The sequence below is a fragment of the Castor canadensis genome, chromosome 1, assembly GCF_047511655.1.
Source record: "Castor canadensis chromosome 1, mCasCan1.hap1v2, whole genome shotgun sequence".
Lineage (NCBI taxonomy): Eukaryota > Metazoa > Chordata > Mammalia > Rodentia > Castoridae > Castor > Castor canadensis.
This window is the reverse complement of record NC_133386.1, coordinates 60,293,334-60,318,303: the sequence shown is the minus strand read 5'-3', so window position 1 is coordinate 60,318,303 and position 24,970 is coordinate 60,293,334. Positions and strand designations below refer to the sequence as shown.

The window sequence follows — 24,970 nt, the reverse complement described above, 5'->3', positions numbered from 1 at the left end:
AACTTTTTCCTTTTTTTTTTCCCTTTATTGTTGTACTGGGTGGGGTACACTGTGGCATTTACAAATGTCCTTATAATGTATCAATTATATCATACTTGAATTCACCCCTTCCACTGCTTCCCTTTATCCCCTGCACCCCCAGATTCATGGAACAATTTCAACAGGTACCATTATTGCATTTACCTGCATGTATACACACTTTTTTTGCATCGCATTCAGTCTCCTACTCCCTTTCCATGACACCTCTCCCTTCCCAATGGTGCCAACCTTCCCCACTGGCAGGAACTGTTCAGTCTGCCTGTTCTCTGATTTTGCAGAAGAAAAAAGAGAAAAAGAAAAACAAGACATTTTTGCTAGTTTGAGATAAAGAGACCACAAATAGCCAAGGCAATACTCAACAAAAAGAGCAATGCTGGAGGTATCACAATACCCGACTTCAAACTATATTACAAAGCAATAGCAATAAAAACAGCATGGTACTGGCACAAAGACAGACATGAAGTCCAGTGGAACAGAATAGAGGACAAAGGTGCCAAAAATATATGATGAAGAAAAGACAGCCTCTTCAACAAATGTTGCTAAGAAAAGTGGTTATCCATCTGCAAGAAAATGAAACTAGATCCATGTCTATCATCCTGTACTAGTATCAACTCAAAATGGATCAAGGACCTTAATATCAGACCCAAAACTCTGAAATTAGTACAGGAAGGAGCAAGAAACACTCTGGAAGTAACAGGTATAGGCAAGGACTTCCTCAACAGAACCCCAGCAGCCCAGCAACTAAGAGAAAGAATGGACAAATGGGACTTCATAAAATTAAAAAGCTTCTGCATAACAAAAGAAATGGTCTCTAAACTGAAGAGACCACTCACAGAGTGGTAGAAAACATTTGCCAGCTATACATCAGACAAGGGACTGATAACCAGAATATATAGGGAATTTAAGAAACTAAGCTCTCCTAAAATCAATGAACCAATTAAGAAATGGGCAACTGAACTAAACAGAACTTTCTGAAAAGAAGAAATTCAAATGGCCAAAAAAACACATGAAAAAATGCTCACCATCTCTAGCCATAAAAGAAATGCAAATCAAAACCACAGTAAGATTCCACCTCACCCCTGTTAGAACAGCCATCATCAAAAACACCTCCAACACATGTGTTGGCAAGGATGTGGGGAAAAAGGAATCCTCATACACTGCTGGTGGGAATGCAAGCTGGTGCAACTACTCTGGAAAAAATTTGGAGGCTTCTTAAAAATCTAAACATAGATCTGCCATATGATCCAGCAATGCCACTACTGGGGAGATACCCAAAAGAATGCAACACACATTACTCCAAAGGCATTTGCACACCCATATTTATCACAGTCTATTCACAATAGTTATGTTATGGAAATAGCCAAGATGCCCCACTACAGACTAATGGATTAAGAAAACGTAGTACTTATACACAATGGAGTTTTACTCAGCCATGAAGAGGAATGAAATCTTACCATTTGCAAGTAAATGGATGGATCTGGAGAACATCATTTTAAGCGAGGTTAATGAGGCTCAGAAGACCAAAAATTAGATGTTCTCCCTTATAAGCGGATTGTAGATCTAGGGCAAATACAGCAATGTGGTTGGACTTGGGTCACATGATATAAAAATAGCTAATTTCTAATGCAAGTTTATTTTATTCCTTAAAATCAGAGATCAGCTACTAAATATTTTTCCATTAAATCATATTAACCTCTCTCTTCTGAGGTAAAATACCTTGGATTATTCCATTTTAACATTAGGCTTCTTTCTTTAGCTGCTCAGTCCTTAATAACATGATATTTAATGGAAAAATACTATAAATATTGTTATGAATACCTTTATTGTAACAATTTGATTAGATTTCAAAATCATATTTTTTGAGATTTGTTAGGAAGTTGGATCTTATTCATAAAAAACATTAAAAATATATGTCCAGTTTTATCATTCAAGGTACTGTTGAGTGCTTGATTAATCCTTAAATTAATTTAAAAATATTTTTAGTGTGCAATTAAAAACTTATTTGTTTTCATAACTGATCTTTAATCAATCTGTCTTGGTAATGGCCAAATTTGAACTAATCAACCAATGTAGCACATTAAATGTGTTATTCTCAACATACTAAGTGATGATGTGGTAAAAGAGTATGTTATAAAAATAAATTTCAGAGAAATATTAGATCTGTAGAAAGTTTTTGCAGAAAGTGGAATTTCTACTGGCAGCCCCCAGTAAATGCTTCACCCTCCTTGTGCAATTTCCCCCATTGCTGCCACCCTACCTGACACAGTATTTATAGAGTCCAAAGGTTACATTAGAGTTCACTCTTTGTGCTGTGTAGTTTTATGATGTTCGGTAAATATGTAATGCCATGTATCCACCATTACAGTATTCCATAGGATAGTTTCAACACTTTAAAGATGATTATACCCTATATTCTCATCTTTCCCTCTCTTCCTATGAACCAACCATTGGCAACCACTACTGTTTTTAAAACTTCCATAATTTTGCCTTTTCTAGAATGTCATATAGCTGGAATCATACGATATGTAGTCTTTTCAGGCTGGAGTCTTTCACTTATTGATATGCATTTAAAGCTCCTCGTCTTTTCATGGTGGATAGCTCATTTATTTTTATAACTGAGTAATATACCATCTTACAGGTGAAATACAATGTTTATATATTTATTTCATGTATTTTGTTTCAAAGTACTGATTTATTATTTTATTTATTTAAAATTTTATAATTGAAAATATTTTGCTTTCTAATGTTTGTTCTTTTGTCCTTTTATATTTGGAATAGAATTTTTATTTTAGGCAATACTAAGTAAATTTGAAATTTGATGTATGTGTAGTCAATACTACTAATATATGCCTATGGAAAAACCCTTTTGGAATAATGTAGTACTTTAGTTTAAATATATTATTTGAATTGTTTAATGAACTTGCTAATACATGTAGTGAATTGAAATAATTTACCATTTTTTCAAGAAGAAAATAAATTTTTATTTACTACAGTTGCCATATTGTACACTGTATTTTTTGGACATAACTCATTCTAAATGAAATTTCTTCCCCAAAGCCCCTTCCCCCCTCCCCCAATCACTAGAGGAACTCCTGGTAACTACCATTCCATATTAAAGAGAGTATTAAGAGCTATGTGTTCTCACCATCAATGATAACTATGTGAAGTAATGTGTAAGCTAGTTAGCTAGATTTCGTCATTCCACAATGTACATATACTTCAAAACATCATGTTGCACACAATAAATACATACAATTTTATTTGCTAGTTTAAAAAGTTCACCACTTTTAAACATGTTTATTTATGTACATGTTTATTTTGTGTACATATGTGATGAGATACTGCTTTCCATATGTGTAAGAGGAGAGAGATGACAGAGTGAGTCGGCACTTAAAACTGTGCTGTATTTTCACCTCCAAAACAGGAACAAACCACTACATCTTACTGTCCATTTTTTTAGCCTATATTTTGCATATTTAAATTATCATCCCTTGTTCTCTAACAAGGTTTCTTATTTTTCAATCTTTTACTTCCTTCCTTCTTTCTCTTTCTTCAGACCTCTTCTTGGAATCTATGTTAACTCTGTAATTTCTAGGGATTGTAATCTATCAATTGCTAGTCTTGCCTTTATATTTTTGCCCTCTACTTTCAAACAAACTCCTTCATTCATTCATTCATGAGTGTTTATTCCATGATTCCTTTGCTGCCTTCTGAGATGTGTGGCATGGTTAAGTTGTGGGAACAGAGTCCAATGACTTCCACTGAAACCCTGTGTCAGTGCTCCTGACAATGAACACATTTTCCATTTACTTGAAGTTTCATTTTCCTTTTCTGAAAAAAGGACTTATAGTAGGATCATGTGAGGATTAAATGTGGCAATCCATGTGAAGTTCTTAACACAGTATCTTCTTCAGAGAGAATCATTAAGGAATATTAGCAATTATTATTTTGAAATTATTATTTTCCCTGATTTATGAATATGAAATATGTTGATCCCCTCCCCCAGAACTACAAAGACATTTTTTCTTCTTAGTTTGTGAAGAAATATCTTTCTTTCTCCATACCTTCTCTCAAAAATACTCTCTAAACATCTTAGTGCTGTGCTTTCCCAAACACTGCCAACATTCAAAGCATCAAACTTAGTACTGAAAGACGTTTCTTCTCAAAGTTGTTCAGTGATGCCCAAGGCAAAGAAAAGAAAATTCAGCTAACATTGTTGTTTTGTAATTCTTCCTGTTGCTTTCAAAGATGGGCATTTTTTATTTATTTTCTGAAAGCTTTGTTTATCAAAAATGAAATGAATGTAGCAATCCATCTTCTATTATAGATATTTTTGTTATTTAAAAATATTATAGTCATTTCTTGCAATATATTATAGCATTAAATTCATTCCTAACAGATGGTTGTAACATGTTGAGTTAAAAGCATTAGTAATTTAACATATTTAAGCTACCGTGGAAAATTAGCAACTTTGTGAAAATTGAAAAACTCATTTCCTAACGTGATTTAAGCAAGACTGCAAGGATTTTCATTAAATAATATAAAACAAATTAGAGGGAAAGAAACAAAACACGGGGGAGTAAACAGAATTGTTTTAATGATGTTTTAACTATTTAAAGACTAAATCTTTTTAACTGTATTCTTCTGTGGAGGGGAAACCAGAAAAATCTTTATTCATTCCCAGGTAAACAGCTTGATATAGTTATTATTGCAGCTAGAGTTTGACCAAAGTTTTACAAAATTATAATAGATATTAAATGAATTTTTAAGGTATGTAATAGCAGCAATTATGAAAAGGCTCAGTAGCATAATAATTCAAGTCCTGGATGTACAAGTTTCTTCAGGCTTTTCATCCTCTACAGTTTTTTCTTTCTATAACTAATCTTGATAAGCACTGATTTGCTAATCTGGAGGCCTACAGAAATAAGTAGCAGAGTAAATCAGATACTTCACAGTGAGGAATGCTTTCAATTGTACCATAAGCACTATGAAAAAAATGCTCATGTGTAAAATGTTTGTGTAGTTGCTGGATTTTTCTTGTGACTTAGGACCGATTTTCTTTTAGCTTTTTTCTTTTTTATGTTTCTCTCTGCAGAAAGCTGACCTTGCCGTTGCTCCACTGGCCATTACCTACGTTAGAGAGAAGGTCATCGACTTTTCCAAGCCCTTTATGACACTTGGAATAAGTATTTTGTACCGCAAGCCCAATGGTACAAACCCAGGCGTCTTCTCCTTCCTGAATCCTCTCTCCCCTGATATCTGGATGTATATTCTGCTGGCTTACTTGGGTGTCAGTTGTGTGCTCTTTGTCATAGCCAGGTAACATGCTCACTTTTGTGATTTTTTTGGCAATTGTTACCTCCTTTTTCTAACTAATAATTGTCAAAAGTCACAATCAGTTTTACTTCCCCCCATCCCCTTTATTTCCCACAAAATGCTGAAGAATAATGAACTTTTAAGAGTCACATCCACTATCACAATGCACGATGCTGCCTTTTTTGGGCAGAAAGCATGCTGGTTGTGTCAATAAGCTATAAGTGTGGTAGGGTTCTTAATCAAAATCTAAAAGCAGTCTAATTTACTATAGTATTAGAATGATTTCTTCATTTTGAAAATTTCTTTGAACCAAAAGTAGCATGTTTTTCTAATTCGAGTTAATAATTCAGACATAAGGAAAAAAATCAAACTACTAAAATTTAAAGGGAGACCTCTTTTTAAGGAAACAAGGTTAATTTACAATAAACATTCTCAGCTTAAAAAGATTGCCTAGTTTTCTACCTAAAATTTGTTATTTTTTCACAAAACAAATATATCACTACAAAATTTCCCTCTTGTCATTGACATTGAGGACATACTTCAAGTCATAGGATCCGAAAGTCAAGTGCTTAATTATATGCAGTTTCATATTTTTATAATGACCATTAAGATGTGTGATACAATTAAATCTTTTTTGATTTTCCCACTTAATTGCTCCTAGAGGAGGAAAGATATGATCATTTGTTGCATTCTTCACTTTCAAACTTTCAGCTGATAGATTGTTACCACTTTAGTTTTCTATTGCTTCAGTACTAATGATATTTAAAGCCACATATGCTTCATGTTCTTTATATTCTGTTAAATATAAAATAATAGCTCTGACTTCAAACTGAATTAAAATTTTACATATATTTTTCATGTTGATAAAATTATTATGCATATCTACACATATTTCTGTGTCCTATAATAACAATAAACATGAAATAGTTTTTTGTAATTATATTACACAGATTTTTGATACATTTATAATTGAGGATATTTATCTTTCATTGAAGAATCTTTTATTGATTTTTATCTTTCTGATGAAATCAAGTATTTTCTCCTACCAGTAAAATAATAAGTTAATTTAAAATGGAAAAAATCAATTATAGGTGCAGCATAATATTTTTGACATATTTAAATATATACATATGTATATATATATATATTTTTTTCAACTTTTTTTGTGGTACCAGGTCTTGAACTCAGGGCCTACACCTTGAGCCACTCCATCAGTCCTTTTTTTGTGTGTGAAGGGTTTTTTCAAGATAGGGTCTTACAAACTATTTTCCCAGGCTGGCTTCAAACCGTGATCCTCCTGATCTGTGCTTCCTGAGTAGCTAGGAATTACAGGCGTGAAACACTGATGCCCGGCAAACATATATATACATATATATGTATATATATACATTATTATATAAATTTATCACTATCTAATTGGCTCAATATTGAGACTTGAGTACTTAAGACAATTATTTGAATTTTAATGAAAAATATGTATTGGAGTCATGTAGCCATGAATCATTTGAAGCTGAATGGTAGTCTGTTAAAATTTTATTTTATTTTGGGTTATTCCCAGAAAAATGAGAATTTAGAGAATTTAGAGTATGAACTTCATAAACTTTTAACTCCAAGTATTCCATATTCTATAAAACTAAAACAGGATTTTTAAGCAGCTTTGGACCAAATATGTCTTATGTATAGTGACCAATAAAAGCCATCATATTTTATACATATTTAAAGAAATGAGTTCAAGTGTTTTAGCTTAAGTAATTCAGTGATTAGCAAAGTCTTCAGTCAGCACATTGGTCAGACAGAAAAAAACATTCCAAATTATAGTAAAAACCTTCCTTGATATCTGCATGTATGCTTATTCTTCCTTATTCAAGTTAACAAAAGATTCCTGGAAAGGTATAAAAAAGCCTAGAAGAAAGGGTCTTGAGATAATTCTAAGGAGCCATGTGAGCAGTAATCCAACTAAAGTCTAACATCGTTTTTTTTCTGTAGCCTCAATAACAGACTTTTGAGGTATTCCACTTTCATTTTACAGAATTTAGACATTTCTAATTTTCCAAGCCCAAATGTTCTAAAATCAACATCAAAAAGCAAATACCTAAAGGTGTAAAATACATTAACTAATAAAGACATGATATGTATATATATATCAAAGAGATATATATGGTAACCTGTAGTGATTATCTATACAATTAGTGTAACCAATATTGAAATGACAGAAAACAAATGCCTCATTATCATTTTATTTGAAAATGTAAAGTCAGCTGGTGTATCATTTTCTAGTACAATTAAATTTTAGAAAGTTGCTGTAACATTTTATCATTAGTTATTAAATGAATGGATTCGAAAATAATCCTATTCCAGCTTCTTATTGAACTGTGTGAAAATGAGCTAACACAATACTTTTTAAAAGTATAAAATCTTTATGGGAAAATTAATAAATGTTTCCATAATAATAAATATTCCCATAATAATAATAACTTATTATTATGGAATAATAAATAGTATTAATTAGTAACAACATTAAGTGACAAATATTGTTGGGTGTACTTGATAAATTATTACATAATATATGATTAAATATATTATGGGTTCTCTAAGAATATTTTATTCAATTCTCAGTATTGAAATCTTGTTATAAAATGCTTCTAAATTTTTCCAAAAAATAAACACAGAAAACTCAGATTAAACAAAAGTCTTTGAACAGATTGAATTTAAATTCTAAAATGAGCCTCCATATTAAAGCGAGCCTGACATAGTATTGAACTCTTACTAGTATGAAAGCAGCTTATGGGGTACAACTGCAGACAAAATGTTCAAGTTTTGGTTGTGGAACTTACTTTCCCTTCTAATTTAAGTAAAAATTATGTCTTATTTCATGTGGAGATCAACAATGAACTCACTGACATCATTGTTGATAGCAAAATAAATAAAATATTTTTTATATATATACTTTATCTCCATGGTAATTACAGAGAAATGAAAGGTAAATTATGTCTTGAAAATATTGCTATATATATATATATATATATATGTACCATTTGCTTTGAAAATCATAGATACAAAGGTCTAAATAACCACCACTGTAATAACAGAGTTCATGTCTATAAATTATTGGGATATATCATATTGAATTTCAGGAAATAATCTATTTAAAAAAACTTACTTAGGAATGAAAACATGATTTCAAAACTAAAATATCATAAATGATGTAAATATTGTAAGATACTTAATTGCTATTATTTTTCTTTTATTTTGGCCATCATCTAATGTTTTTCTATTCTTATTGCTATAATCAATCTTTTATATCTCTCTAGCTATCAAGTTACACCTTCAGTTTGTTTGGTTTTCACCATAATTATTTCATCAATAACTCAGTCAAATATATGTTGAGTTTCTGGTAAGCATATGTTAAGGTCCCACAAAATGTTAAAAATTTGACTTTCAATTAATCATTAATTTATTCAATAAGTATCTATTGGCTATGCATAGTGTGATAAGAATCATACCAGATGTTAAATACAAGGAAAAAACCTGAGTGATATGATCTTTTCATTAAAGAAAAAACCCTCATATTTAGTCCATGTATCTGAGAGTAAGTACTATTGGCTTTGGGTAAATTTGTGAGGACATTTGATAGTTATCCAAAATTTTGTGAATGCCATATATTTTAACAGTGCTTTCCTAAAAAATGGCTTGTAATGTATCTTTCACTGGAAAGAAACATCCAACTACAAAGGAAATAAGATATTAAGCTAATTATTCTCATAATATTGAATTAAAGTTTATTGAATGTCTGCTTTATTAGAGTAAAAGCAATATTATAATTGTGAAAAATTATGAGCCATTATTTATTTCTAAAATTCATGCTTTTAAAGCTGTTTTTGAAAGTTAAAGTTTTGAGAATGGATTTAAAACATTTTCTTTCTTATTTTATAAGAAACACTTTAAAGAATACTAAACAAATGCTCTAAGTGTATTTAACCAATGTTAAGAAAGAGATACATAGCATCAATTTTTCCTTGATATGATTTCACATTGTATGGTTTCTTATAAGCAGTTGAATTATCATTTATAGCATAATGACATAATCAGCATGCTTCTCCGAATTAGTTGAGAACTCATGTGTAAGTAAACATGAGTGTGGGATACTGTGTTCTAGACAAAGAATAGCCTTATCCCAATCCCAAGTATCCTAACAGTAGCTCTTGGCTGACAGATGGTTAGAAAGAAATCTTGTCCATAATGGACTTGTTCTTAGTTATAAATATCCCCTAAATCTTTTCATTCTCTTTCTTTTTCTTTTTCTTTGACCTAGATATATTATTACAGAGATGGCAGTTAGTCATATAAAAAGGCTGGTTAGGGCACCCACCCTTATTATGGATAAGAGATATTTTTCACCTTGCTTCAAATATTTCCTATATTAAAAAATGATACTATTGATAGTATTTATAAAATAAGTCAACTTAATGATATTAGATATTATATTCTCTAATGATATTAGAGATCATTTCTTTCAACTAGAGATGTCTCTAAGACAACCAGAGCTGTACCAAAAATCAGCATCTAAATCTTCTTCTTAGTGGGTTGGTATACAGTGATAAATAACTGAGAACAAAACCTAAAAGATGGGAATAAAGGTACATACATTTCCCTCCAACAGGATTGATTTAACCTTAATTATTCACTAATCCTATAACAATAATGCATGTTTTATTTCTATATTGACATTTTAGAAAGAAATACAAATAAACTCTGAGAAGAAAAATAATAGATAGAATTTTATAAGAATACCTTTACACAAAAAAATTTACGCTGCTCAAAAAACAAATGAATGTTGCCACACCTTAGAAAAAGAGTGAAAGAACCCAAACAGTATTCACTAACCTCTTTTTTCTTAATTAGAATAATAAATCACAGAATACTCAAGGTGTTGAAAATATAACAGTTTCACTAAGTTGAAAAGAATATAGAATGTTTTTGTGTACTTTTGTGTTGAATTAACTTGCATGATTTTAAGAATAATAGAGTGCTATCAAATATTTTTTTGATGAGGTAGCAGTGAATGGTCTTCCAGTGTTGAATATGAGAGTGACCACCAGGGCTGTCTTGACATATATGTTAGCCCCAACATGGCCTGTGGTTACAGGACGACAAATCTATTGCTTTACTTAGAGTTCCTCTACTTTCAAAAATATTCAGTAATTTTCTTTGTGCACAGAGGTTAAAAAATGTTCTAAATGTATAGTTTTTTCATGGTTTTATCTGAAGTTGAAAAATCATGTCCAAAGTGCTTGCATTAACAGCTTTGATCTTGGCTTCAGACTAGTGTGCAATAGCTTTTATGTCCCTGTCACAATGATGGGTGACATTTAATGTACAGTGAAGGGCAACAATGAATTATTACGCACTTAAAAATTGATAACTATTTTGGCGGGATCTTCAATGTTAAACTAATCTACTATCAAAAGGACTGTTTTCACATTAAAATGAAATGCCAATTTTGTTGTGTGCCTATATCGCCAACTTGGGAACTTCCTAAAACCATTTGAGGTTTTTTGTCCTGTGGCATTATTTTAGCTATATTATGCTTTTATTCTTAATGTCATATTTTTACTGAAATAAATGACAGGGAAGCTTATATGTTATTTTTATCCCCAATAGCAGTCTTCCTAGAATTTACTCGAAATTTTGTGTTAAGTGCTATTCTGCTAATATGCCTTTTACATACATCAAAAAGACATATCTATGCAATGCCCCTAAAAGTTAACACTGATTAAAACTCAATGCACTTTCAAACTATGGACTAAAATATTTCCATTCCATTGAATGACAGCTTTTCTCAATTGTTATTTTGTATATCCATCTTAACGAAAAGTTAAGATGTGGCTTTAATAATACACATGGTTATAAAGTAGACATGAAGTCACCAACCTCCCCAAAAGTTGTTAGTTTATATCATTAATAGAACCAAACCAATTGAAACTAAATTGAATCTGTGACATTTTCAACTATGGTACCTAGATAATTCAGGGAATTATCTGAAATTATCTGACTAGGACAAAAAATAGTTCCCAATTGCCACACTCAGGAAAACCCCACCGTGTATTTTCAACTCTCAATTTTTTGATTATCATAGACACTTATAAGAATTAGAGTTTGAGAAAAAAGGAAAACAAAGACAATTTTAAGTGCTTTTCTATAATCTTCTGTAAACAGGACTTGTTGACGTTATCTTTTAAGAATAATTATGTCTGAATATCTTTTTTAAGTTTTGCATGTATGTTCACATTATTTTTCCCAATAAGAATAATTTTTTTTCACACTGCTGAAGATTGAACCAAGGGCCTCATGCATGGTAGGCAAGTGCTTTATTACTGAGCTGTATGGCCAACCCCCAAATTATTTTATACTGATTGTTAGGACAAAATTAAGTATAAATGCTAAGCAGAAATTTGATAAACTATTTTGTTTTCAAATTCTTTGGGTAAATCATTTACCTCTGTTTTTTTTCTTACCTCCTTACCTGTATTGAATTTAAAGTCTCCTAGAAGCAAAAGATTCCTCTTTCCTTAGTTTTTGCTGAGGGTGTCTACTTGATATATATGGTAATCAAAGAGCTTCTGACAATTATGGTCATTCTATAATAATTTGTTTCCATATGGAAGTTCTGCAATGTATATCTCAGTAAATCTTATAAATTAATTGTAATAATTTATACTATGTAGGGTAATATTAAGAAATTCAAGCACTTGAAGTTTAATACTTATTAAATTGTCATATTTGCTACCCAAAAAATGGTTCCTCTGGTCAGTGATACAACACTTAGCTAGCATGCTTGAGGGAGTGCTTCAAATTTCAGCATTGCACAAAAAATGGTACTTTGGGGCTGAGGTAGTGGCTCAAGTAGGAGGGCACTTGCCTAGCAAGCATGAGGCCCTGCGTTCAAATCCCAGTACTGTCAAAAATGACAATCTTGTTCATAATGAATCTTATGGAATATGGGATTAGGTTTTTACACACACTCACACACAATCTCCTGATAAAATGTAGTGCCCTTTTAAGAATTTTCTTTCCTTTGAAAGATTTAAATAATGGTGTGCAATACTGCTGCCACTATGTCTCTTATGCTTTTCTGATTGCCTAATTCAGGCTGAGATGCTAATAAGTCAAGAACGAAGCTTTGATAAGTTTGATTCTCTCCTTTTTCATTTATTGCATCTTTTCTTTTCTGACTTATAAGGAAGAAAATTTTGTGGTGTTTTTTAAGATACAAAAAGATAAGGAAAACCAAGCATTTTTAAAATAAGTGATATTCTTCCACGTTTTGCAGTTTCTAGGTAACTTCTTCTCCAATAACTGTAGAGTACTGTGAAATGCTTATAAGAAGCCTCCTCTACAGCTTGGTTTGTCTCTATAAATTCTCCAAAAAAAAGTTGCACTTCTGTTTTGTCACAGCCCACTAGGAAAATAGTCCCCTTTGACTTTGGGGGAAGTTTCTCAGTTAACCTGTCGTCTTAATTTAATACTATACCAGGAAGTAAATGGGTCTTTAAAAAGGTGTTCTTTTTGAGATATTTTCATCTATAGTGTCAAGAAAGACAAAAATTTTATATCAAATTGCACCTTGAAAGGGTGGACTGTACAGGAGGCCAGTAAAACAAAGATAGTAAGGAGACAAATGTTCACTAGTTATTTTTCCTTTTCTGTAGGTTTTCATACAACGAAGGTAATATGCTTCTAAAGAAGCAACTGTCTAGAGAAATGTAGATTAAATAGCTTTTTTCTTTAGTGGTAAACATGATACCTAAATTGGTACTATGTTTTATGTCCTTTGGCTGTGGATTTTTTGGGGTAAGATTTCTCCCAGTTGAAGATCTCTATGTAATCTTGTATTGGAGTGGGTCGATATAGAGGCATCTACTAGACTGAAAAAAAAGAAAACTAGTATATATTGCATATAAACAACAGTTGGGTTATATCTGAAAATCATAGAGAGATTTACTTATTCCTTTTTAAAAAACAATTTTGTGTTTTAAATGACTTACTGTATGGAACACATACACATACATCAGCCCTTGATTTCCCCTACCAATTAGAGATTTTTTTTTCTTTTAAACTATTACTGTTACATTTTAAAATTCTAGCTTAAGGAAGGAAGTTTCTCTAAAGAAAAGAAAATGAATTTAGGTAAAAGAAAGTATTTATAAAAGGAAATTATATTACTAAGCTTGTTTTGACTACAATGTTAGATTCACCTTCCAAATTTCACTATTTAGATTTCAGAGGAAAAAAACATTGGCTACCTTTTTAAGAAAGATTTTAAAAGACTGTTTTATTAAATCTTTCTTCTATAAACTAGTGGTATATTGTCTTAAAATGGTAGCTAATTCCTTGAAAAATATTACCTTAATTAGCTACACTTAAGGAGCATGTCTTTATTTTTAGGCTGAAAATGAGGAAGCTTAAAAATTAGTAAGCCACAGATGCCTTATTTATAATCTATTTTTTCAAAAACCTAACTTTATTTTTGTGAAAATTGCTAGCTGTGTAGAATACAAAATAGAACCACATTGTGAGTTTTTCTGGGGAATCAAATGCTACTTAGAATTGCTTTGATTTCCTCCCCACCATAATTAATGTATGTGTGAGGAATGTCTTCAGTATTAAATGAAAATGTATGGACAAAATTTTAGTGGTAATTTATGGCTTTATTTCTTCATATTAAGTAAAATAATGCACTCTATCCAAATAATTAATGAGTAGGAGATACAGTATCATCAACCAGTACAACTCCATCCATTAGAGCATGTCACAACACCTTAATTGCTATAATTTTTTACATTCCATTACATAATTACATCATTCAAGTTAAATTATTTTCATCTCAATCCTGTGAAGTAGAGCAAGAGAGAAAGAGTGATTTTTAGGAAAAATATCATAGATCTCCCATATATTAATTAGAATTTCAATATATTTTGATAGAAAGTACTCAATAACATCTCTTGTATACAGAGTTTGTACAATAAATAACAGAAACTACTCCCATTTATTTTCAATATTTATAATCTTAAAAACTTCTAGATAATCTTTGTATAATAAGGGACACTATAAAAATGTCAAATTATTTCAGTTAGAAATGTGTTGACTTTATACCTATTTTTGAAGCATAAAAATTAATCTTTTATTTCTGTAAAAGCTTTGCTAATGACATCATTTTATACATCTACATTTTAAAACTATAGTGAATATATATTTCACTTAATGTACATTGGATTGAAACTGACATTAATTATTTTCCATTCCCATGTACTCTTGTTTCTTACTGCAGCTGAGATGATAAAAAGAGGCGAATGAATTTACAATAGATTTTCATATTAACTTAATGTGCTTAATATTTGAAGCAAAGGTGAAATCATAGGTTTTCAATGTTACTGGCATGATAAACATTATAAACAGAATAGGGCTACAACTGTCATCTAAGTTGGTTCAGAATATGCACCTGAATATTATTTTAACGTATTAAAATTAGGTAAGTGTAACCCTGCTTCCCTTACTATTATTGGTTGAGAATGGGGGTGGTTCTGGGAGGTGTGTGTCAATTTAAATCTAGTAAATCATTAGACTAAAGATATGTTTTGGAAATTTGCATTGCTTAAAGTGTGCCAAAAAATAGTGAAAATTTTGTTTGTAGATGGAGTTACAAAAGAAAGAGATTCAAAGTCATAAAAATATGTTTACTGCAAGAATATTACTATTTTAATTTTCAAGTAGGTTTTTCAAAAATTTAAATAAGAAATATAAACTATGCTTCAAATCTACTTGTCAAGAATTGAAGAGCATTTATTTTTATGGCTCTCAATTTGGTTAATTCTACTGAAGGTAAAATTATTGAATGATTTCTAAGCATACTTCAGTATTTTTTAAGTGCTAAACTGCATATGTGGTGCATACATATAATTTTAAAATAGTTTATTGTTTTTTTGATACAATAGAATATATTTTAAAGACATTTCCAACTTTTGTAGTTTGAAAAAATACAAAGCTCACAAGTTATTAAATTCTTGTTAAAGCTCTCATAAAAATGAATTTATAGTTAGAATTTATAGTTAGTAAAAATACCTTATGTGCCTTGCATGTTTATAATTAATGAAGGTTGCTATTTTTGCATAATTCTGCTAATTGGATATTAGTTGAATCGTCAAAATGTCCAAGTGATGCTAAAATATCAACTGTTACCTTTCAAATGCTAGTGTCAAGTTCTTGTTGATAACACCACTTACCCTTGAGTGTATTTTTTTTTAAAAAGGCATAGTCTGTTTCATTTTTCAGTATAAAATACCACATGACCACCTGACTGATCTGCAGTCTGCCTTGAGCCTTTTAATTCTGGACTTACTGCTTTTAAAACCCTAAGCAAGTGTATTGCAAGATAACCACTTGCTTCTGATCTGTAAGTCTAAGAGAGAATTTTCCAAATGTAATTTTTGCTCATATTTATTTTAAAATAGCTATTTTTAACATTCGGTACTTCATTTGCAAACAAACTTAGTAAGAAATAAATTTATAGGCAAACCCATAATTCTTAGGCAAGATTGATTTGTGAGCCATTTTCCTTATTATTCTCAATTTAAAGCCACTCTTAATTTAATTTGATTGGACAATTGAGTATTTGTGAAAAAAATGCTATTGGTAGCTATAAAATGCAACTACATAAAGCCATTGTGTAATGTCAAAAGTAGATTCTAGTTTTGAAAAGAGAATTATATTTTTCCTTTACTTTGACACTTATAAAATTTCCTGAATTTTATCACAACCAATATTGATATTTTCCTCCAATCTAAACATGATCAATAGCTGATTATAATAAAGATTTCTAAATCCTATAATGATAAAAACAATTTTAAGTAGAATAAAAAATAATCTAAGTAAATTGCAGGACACTACTATGACTTAGTTTTACTTAAAAATATTTCTTAAGATAGGAATTAGTTTATTGATGAAGGTAATTTTCTACTTCAAGTGTCAATTTTAAATACAAGTCAGTAGGAAGTCCTAAATTTTAAAGATGCTCATTATTTTATTGTTTTTAGTTATTATTCACAAGTTATTAATCAAATTGTTTCCATTATTTCAATATTATCAAATTTGTTTCCATTAATATATTTCAAATCAGTGGAAATAATCATTACCATTTCATAAGCTCTCTCCAATCATTTTAGGCCTACTAAATAATATGTTCAATAACATATTATTGCAACATTCATGTCAAATTATCCTTGTCCTTTACTTTGTAGTTCTGATGATCTGGTAATAAGCTATCAATTAAATGACAATATGTATAATATAATATGTAAAACTGGCTTATATTTAACATAATGTGTGTTGTTTAGTGCTGTAAGGGCAATTTAATAATTGTGGCAACCAATTTAATTCGTTTGTAGCATTTGCCAGTTTTCATGGCGATTTCAGTATTCTTAGTATGGTCCATATCAAGCTAGCAATGCAGTGCCACTGAATACAGGGCTGGAAAGGTAGCTTCAAAATTGACTTTTGCAAGCCACTATGAGGAGGCTTCAGCACATTGCTCATATCTGTATCTATGTATCTATCTATCTATCATCATCTATCATCTCTGTATGTATACATATATATCACTATGTATATCTATCATCTATATCTATCTCTATCATGCATCAATATCTCTATATATTTATCATGTATCATCATCTGTCTATCATCTATCTACTTGTCTATCTATCTTATCTATGTATAATACACTTTAATGAAGGGAGAAGCAGTACATGATAAAAATCAATAATAGTTGCCTAGGTTAAATGTATTTACACAGATATGCAAAATGTATGAGAAGGGAATTTAGAAGATAACAGCAAGGTGTAGTGCCTTAAAAACAAAGAAAAAGAGTTGAGTTTTTCTTAAGATAATTAGAACTGTTGAAGTCTTTCCAAACTTAAAGTAAATGCCAATTTAGCCTCTTGTTCATAAAATAATTTGTAATCTAAAAATTATCATAGCAGTTTTAGGTGAATTGAATATGAAAAGATAATACACGTGGAAGAAAGAAAATGCATCAGGAGCAGTTTAGCTATATGATCATCTCATGGAGTAAACCATTGTTGATATTGATAGTTTCACTATGCTGATAATGATTAGCTTTTATCACTAATGTATAAATCTAACATTATGTGGTAGTTTTTAAATGACATAATCTCTCATGCTTATACATTTTGATAAAAAGTTCTGAAAGGAATAAATTTTACAAGATCATTTATCAGTAATATAATTATAAGCATTGAGTATTGTCTTCAGAGAGACTAGTAGTAGGATCAGAGCCAGTTTTAGTTGAAATAGGTCCACTTGTGGGTAATAGAAAACCAAAGTAAATAATTACTTAAATAAACATGGATATGATTATTTCCATAGACCTAAGTTGTTCAGAAAAAGATTGAAACAGCTGCCAACAGGTAATATAAAGGAAAATGTCACCTTTTATCTACTTGCTGCACTGTTCTTAAAGTGAGACTTTCATCCTCATTGCTTGCAAGATACTCATGATGATTCCATGCACCCTGTCTGCATCCCAGGCCAAAAAGGAAAACAAAAGACATAAGTTGTTTTTTTTTCATTTATAAAGAAAATACTTCCTCTAACTATAACTTAATATTTAGAATGATTTTATTTGGATATCCCTAGGGCGAGAGAGGCTATAAAAGTGACTTTCTTTCATCTGGGTGTCCTGTGGCCTTACTTCTTTAGAAAGTCAGAAAAATGATGTTATTGGCTATATAACTGGCAGTGACAGTATCAGGACTTTAGTAAATTGTGAAATACTGTTTCACAACACATGCAATGTTCTCAAATTATTTATTTCAAATGTGACTAAAGTTTTATTTTCTTCTTTGTCATTTGTTGTCAGAAGCCTGTTTTTAAGTAACCCAAATATTCTTTCTTTCTTTTTTTTTTTGTGCTGAGCAGGGTTACACATTGTGGCTTTTACAAAGTATCTTACAATGTATCAGTTCTATTCTTTTCCTACATTATTTTAAATCACCATTCTTTTAAAATAAGGAAATTCATTAAAATGTATGGAAAGTAAGTATAAGTAATCCATATTTTAGAGATGTTTGTAACTTTTTCTAGTCCTGGGTTATATTATTGAGATACAATTTCCCAAATTTATTTTGTGTAATAGAATAAATTGTCATTCTTGTACTTTAAATGGTGTTATGAAAATGCAAATTTTCAATGCAGAAAATAACCCTAGTTTATTCATAATGTGGGATATTCCAATACATAATATTTTCTCCAAATTTTCTAAAGCCATGAAGAATTTGGAATCAAAAAAGTTGTTAAATATGATACTCCCACATAGTCCACATATCACAAGAGCTTTGTACAAAATATCAAATGCTAACTGTTTTTAGGGAGGAGGGAAGAACTCTGTGGCTATAGAAAGTCAGGAGAACTTACAAATAGATTCTCTGCTTGTATTAAAAAATTAAAGGCTCTGAAAAGTCTGTCAATAAAGAAATCAGTTGCATTTGGTTAGTTCAAACTTTCCCCAACATTTGTGGTCATTAAACTTTTTTTGTTAGTCTGTTATTTCTTATTATGTCCTCTTTATATATAACCAGTTAATCTGCTGAATCAACGGTGAAGCATTGCTTTAGCAAATTAATTCGTTTCAATATTTTGACTTCATCGTATGCACTCAATATAGATTAAATCACCTGTAGCAAGACCAAGTTAGCATCTATGCTCCTGGCACCTCATGGAATTGCTATTAGTGCTTATTTTGCTGATGTACATGGAAACATGAGAATCTGCCACATATATATCAAATAAAAGTTTATGACTTAGCACTTGTATTAAGTTAAACACTTTAAAGTTTTATTATACATATATAATTGTTTTAACTTGTAACATTTCTGTAATATGTATAATTAAAATTTAATTATGGAATTAAAAAAGAATTCCATTCTAAAATGTCTAATCTGTTCACTATTATATACTTGTTGTTAAAATTAACTTTTGTTATTAAAGTGAAAGAAAGATACCCATTTAAGAAAGATTTTCCTACTTGCATTGAAATTTTGTAAAACATTTAGAAAAATGTGTATAGGAGAAGCACAGTAAACAAAGCAACTTACCTTTCTACTGTACTGTTAAGATGAAAGCAAGCATATGATTTAAATAAACTCCAGTTTTATTAATAATATTAGTTTACATTAAAATGAAAGCATGCTATAAAATGTTTGGTAATCTATGTATTTAATAGAATAGAGAAATTTAATTTTTTTATGAGGCACAGGAGATTGAACTCAGAGCTTTGCACTTATTAGGCATGTGCTCTACCACTTGAGCCATGCCCCCAGTCCTTTTTCTTTTAGTTTGGTTTTCAGATAGGGTCGGTGGATAACTTTGCCTGGGGTGGCCTTGGACTATAGAGTTCTTTCATCTGCCTCCCAAGTAGTTGGGATTATAGTTGTGTACCACCACGCCTCAGTTGTTTTAAGGTCTTGCTAACTTTTTCCTTGGCTGGCCTTAAAATGTGATCCTTTGTCTGCCTCTCGAGTAGCTCGGATCAAAGGCATGTATCACTATGAGTGGCCAGTTATTTTATTCTTTATAAATGATCAGTACTTATGTATATGAGTTATATAGATTTTAATTTGATGCACAATTTGAGGTTACATATTTTTATGAGGTTTTATCCTTTTCTGTTAGAGTTTCACTTGTCTGGTTTATAACACTCTATATAACACATTTGTTCTATTTCTGTTGTCATGCAAGTACAGTAAAAGTACAAACAGCAAGGAGATAAGTAGTAAATTTAGGATAGATGTAAGACTAGAATGTTTAAAATTCAACTATGGTGATACTAAAATGACCTGTTTAGGGACAACAGGAAATTTTTATCTACATATTCTTAGTTCCCTCATCTTATGCAGGTTAGACAGGTGGCAATTTTGAGTAGCTTATCTTAAAGTGAATGCAATTATCAAAGGATTGCCTGGTCCATCCTGTAAGTCATTCACTAATTTTAATCTTTTGTTTTCAACTGTCTCCCTTTATACACTGCCATTTATACTCATTGGAAAGTGTTACAAATTTGTTCTAAGCCTAGTTCAAATAAAATATGTTGTTAAATATAGTTTCATAAGTGTCAGATATGCCACAAATTTAGACCTACTTGTTTTGATTTGCTCTCTAAAACCAATGATGACATGTCAGTTAGCTTCTGATCATAAAATAGAATACACTCAAAATATAAAACCTATTATAATAATTTATATCAAGACAGAGATGTTATATAATAAAAATGAATCCTAAACATTAGTACCACATTTTTTATTTAATGATTTTTTTATCAACTGAAAATTTTCATTCATCTTTGTGTGTATCATCTATCATCCATTTACCATCTAATAATTTCAGTTCATCTATCCAGAAATTTATCAATAAATATTGGCACATAAATCACAATATGTGAAATTTATCTTTCCAATGCATAATTTTTAATACATGTTTATTTAATACCACCTGCCAGTGGCTCCACCCAAACAATTTCAGGAATAAAATGATAGAACTATTATTTATCAAGTTTCATTAAAGGGAACAGTATTGCCTAAGGCAATAACCATTTTATGAATGAATATTCTGGATTTTAGAGAAATTTTTACTACAAACTCCAGGGAATAAGGCACTACTTCTTTAACAAAAAGTATGAAAATATCCAGAAATGTTATTGTGTAACAAAATATAGACAAATATTTCAAAAATCCAATTTGTTGAGAGAGAAGCTGCACATTTTCTTTTCATTTTTGGATATTCTGAGGAACTTTTGTTAAAGGATTTCTTATAAATTATTTACTAGTTTTGCATTTTAATCATAAATAGACCTTGTGCCTGAATGTGTATGTGTATTTTTTAAACTCTAAAATAAATATTATTAACTACAAAGACTCTATATCATCTACAACTAAATTTTTGAGTACCTTTCCTCACTAAGAAATGTGGAGAAATGCAAACCTAATGAATGTGTAATCTAAATGGAAGATTTAAAATTTAGTATTGTGAAGGACATATGTACCTGGGCTGGTACCAGATGCTACTAAATCAGTCCATCCAGATGCAGCACTCTAAAAGGTTATAGGGTAAGGCAGCAATCCAAAAATGGCACAAAATCTGCATGGTAGACTCAAGAAGAAGGTAGAAAAGTGCTGGCATTTCAGTGTTGAACAGTACCTATAGAAGCTGCCATTCTTTTCTCATGCTGATCAGTAACATTTTTAAAGACTGTATGCTACAATATAACAAGCAACAATTATATTTGGAGTTTTAGCTCTGTTATTTACCTGTTACCTGCTTATGATTTGGTTTGCTAGCCTGATGAATATTAGTTCACACCATGATGTGGTAGCCTAGCAAATGGAAATTTCTATTATTTTAAAAAGTGAGCATTTGGTGCATAGCTGCCCAATTATGAATAGAGACACAAAGCATTATCAGCAAACTAATAAAATGACTGAAGAATTTCAAAGATTACAAACAGAATGCAGAGATTCACAATATAAAGGCAATGAGACAACTTAGTTAAATTCTGAAAATCATCTGGATATTTTGAAAATAGAGGTTTAAATAAGTGTTAGCAACTATACAAAAATGATAAGAAATAAGGATCCAATATGTAGTATTTAAATAAGACTTTGGGATACAGCTATGCTGTTTACTAATATTATTAAATTCTTAATAGCTTTAAATTCTTGTGAAACTCTCAAGTAAGCAGATTAGATTAATAGAACAACAAAAATGATGTGTAAATATCTTTTAAATCTATTATGACATTTTGGCAAACTGAATTATATGATTAAATAAAAAAATTGATATAACATTTTAAATAAAATAATATTCTGTAAAGTTCTATGTCCCAGTTTGATTAAAAATAATATTTAATATACAATCAATGGACACTCAAGCCTTAAATGCATAAATAAAGCAAAAGCTAAGAAATAACACAAACTGGTCCAGATTTGTGTTTAATCACAGAACTGGGGCCAGGGTACTAATACCATGAGTTCACTATGTACACATACAGGAATAATTCAGCCAACCATTAAGAAAATTTCACTTTCACAATTACGAACAAAGTTCAAAGTAGGAAATAGTGAATCTGTAGGATTTTAACATACAGAACTATCAATGTGCTTTGCAACTTTTACAGGGAATCTGTTTCTTGAAAATATTTGATTATATCTTAGACAAATTATTTGCTTTTGTTCTTTCTCTTCCATTTCCCTTAGAAACTGTTTAAAAGTATTTAATCTTATTCTAATTGTTGTGCTGGGTGGGGGTACATTGTAGCATTTACAAAAGTTCTCACAATATATCAAATATATCATACTTGAATTCACATACTCCACCATTCTCCTTTACCTCTCCCTCCCCCCATTCCTGGACTAGTTTCAACAGATACTGTTTTTCTATTTACATACATGTGTACACAGTATTTGTACACCATAGTTTAACATGTGTACACCATATTTTAATCTTTAGGATATGACTATAGCATAAGTTTAGAGTGCCATAATCTCTAAAGCATTAAGCAATGTAGTACACTTTAGCTTTTCATTTAATCCATCATTTATTTTCGGCCATTTAATAGATTCTAATACAGTATTTATTTTTTCATTGTTTTCACCGTCATTTTAGTTTCATTTTTCTACTTCCCCTTCTTCTTCCTCTTTCATCTTCTGGTTAGTACTGAGTACATGTTTCTGAATTTTCCACTTTTTCTCTTCCTTTTTTACTGCTAGGTATTGTTTTGGGTTTTTCTGCAAGATTTAACCACTTTTTCTTAGTCCTTTGTTGTTTTCACCAAAAGTGTTGTGTATATAGATCTAATTAAAAATCCTCTGACAATTTCATTTATTATATGGTTTCTCATTGCCTAAACTATAAATAAAAACATGAAAGTAAGCACCATTTAAAAAACCCTTGTATTATCTTTTTTATGTACAGCTTCTTCACATTCCGAAATTTATTACATCTCCTCTGTATTGCCTGTCATGTAGTTGTGTGGATGTGTGAGTCCCCTTATCTAAACTAATTTGAATGAAGCAAAATTTTGTCCCAATTTATCTATTCCTTGGTTAACATCCTTTTTCAGCATAATCAAGTATGCATAATATAAATATGCTTACCTAAAGTATTACATTTATGTGAAAATCTTAGGAACTGTAAGTCTATGTTGCCATAGAAGAGGTAAGAGGTAAGGAAAAACAAACACAGGTAATAAGATTTAAGTAAACAAATAATTTAAAAAGTAATTAGATTAATTTATTAAATTCACTTTATGGTAATTAATAAGTTAGCAGAGGGTAATGTGTTTAAAACATGAATATATACATTCAAGTAAAAGTATTTCTATGAAATGACATATACCCAAAGTGGTAGATCCACCCAAATTAAGGTGAGTGAAATAAAACAAACATGTTGAGAGCATTATGATATATTTGATACACTGTAAGACCTTTTGTAAATGCCACAATATACCCCCAGCACAACAATAAAAGAATAAACAAGGAAAGGAAAAACAATGTAGCTCCGCTCAGCACAATTTTTAAAAAACGAGGAAAGAAAAAAAGAAAACAAGACAAATCCTTTTGAAAAAATTTTTTTGCAATAATAAAAGAAAAATAAGATAACTGAGGCACCAAGGGGTTGAAAGACTTACTGGAAGTCACATTGTCACATGACAGGCCTAGATACAGGTATCTCAAATATGGTATCAGATAACAGTGTTTTCTCCTTCTCTGTCTCTGTATATATACACACGTGTGCATATATATATATATATATATATACATATACACACATATGTGTATATATATACATGATATATACACACATGATATATATTTGATATATATATCAACTATATATAGCAAGGAGTATTTGGAGTTTTAAATAAAACCAAACTTCAAAATTGAAAAGCTTATTAAATAACTACCAATTGTGTACAGGGAATAAAGCTCAATAATTAGTCTGAATACACTATTAGCCCTATAATCATTGTAGAAGGAATTTTGATGCTAAATATTTCAATTCTTTTGAAATACCATAAGTTATTAAATAGTTTTAAAATAACATAATTATTTTGATAATGTCCTGGAAATCTCTACAAAGAGGTACAGGAAGGAACAATTTAAATGCCTTAACACATCCTAGGAAGGCTTTAGGTAGTGGAAGATTTTTGCTTTATGAAAGAAGAAAATCTTTTTTTTTAAATTAGTTCATTTGGGATTTAGAGAAAAAGTTCTGGTCTGGCAGCGTAGCTCAACTGGTAGAGCCCCTTCCTAGCACTATGAAACCCTGAATTCAAACCCTAGTAACACCAAAAAAATGTACTGCAAGAAGAATTTGGAACCATCTCTTTGTTTAGTGAAGCAGATACTCAGGCTTGAGATGAAAAAATATTTTGAGAAATTAACAACCAATAGCTCAGAAAAATGAATAGACACAGATGGACTTCTTGGCCTTATTTCATGAGCCCTTTTCCTATTTTATTGGCTGGGAATAAGTAAAGCTGTTTAAA

General features: G+C 30.5%; 1 protein-coding gene across 6 annotated transcripts in view; it reads left to right on the top strand.

Annotated features, from left to right (window-relative positions):
• Positions 1 to 24,970, top strand: part of Grik2 (glutamate ionotropic receptor kainate type subunit 2) — a 628,064-nt gene that overhangs the window by 445,740 nt on the left and 157,354 nt on the right. For all 6 annotated transcript variants that reach the window (XM_074077776.1, XM_074077791.1, XM_074077781.1 and 3 more), the window contains one exon: positions 5,135 to 5,358. In XM_074077776.1, the coding sequence (XP_073933877.1) occupies positions 5,135 to 5,358 (224 nt within the window). The remainder of the gene's footprint in view (positions 1 to 5,134; positions 5,359 to 24,970) is intronic.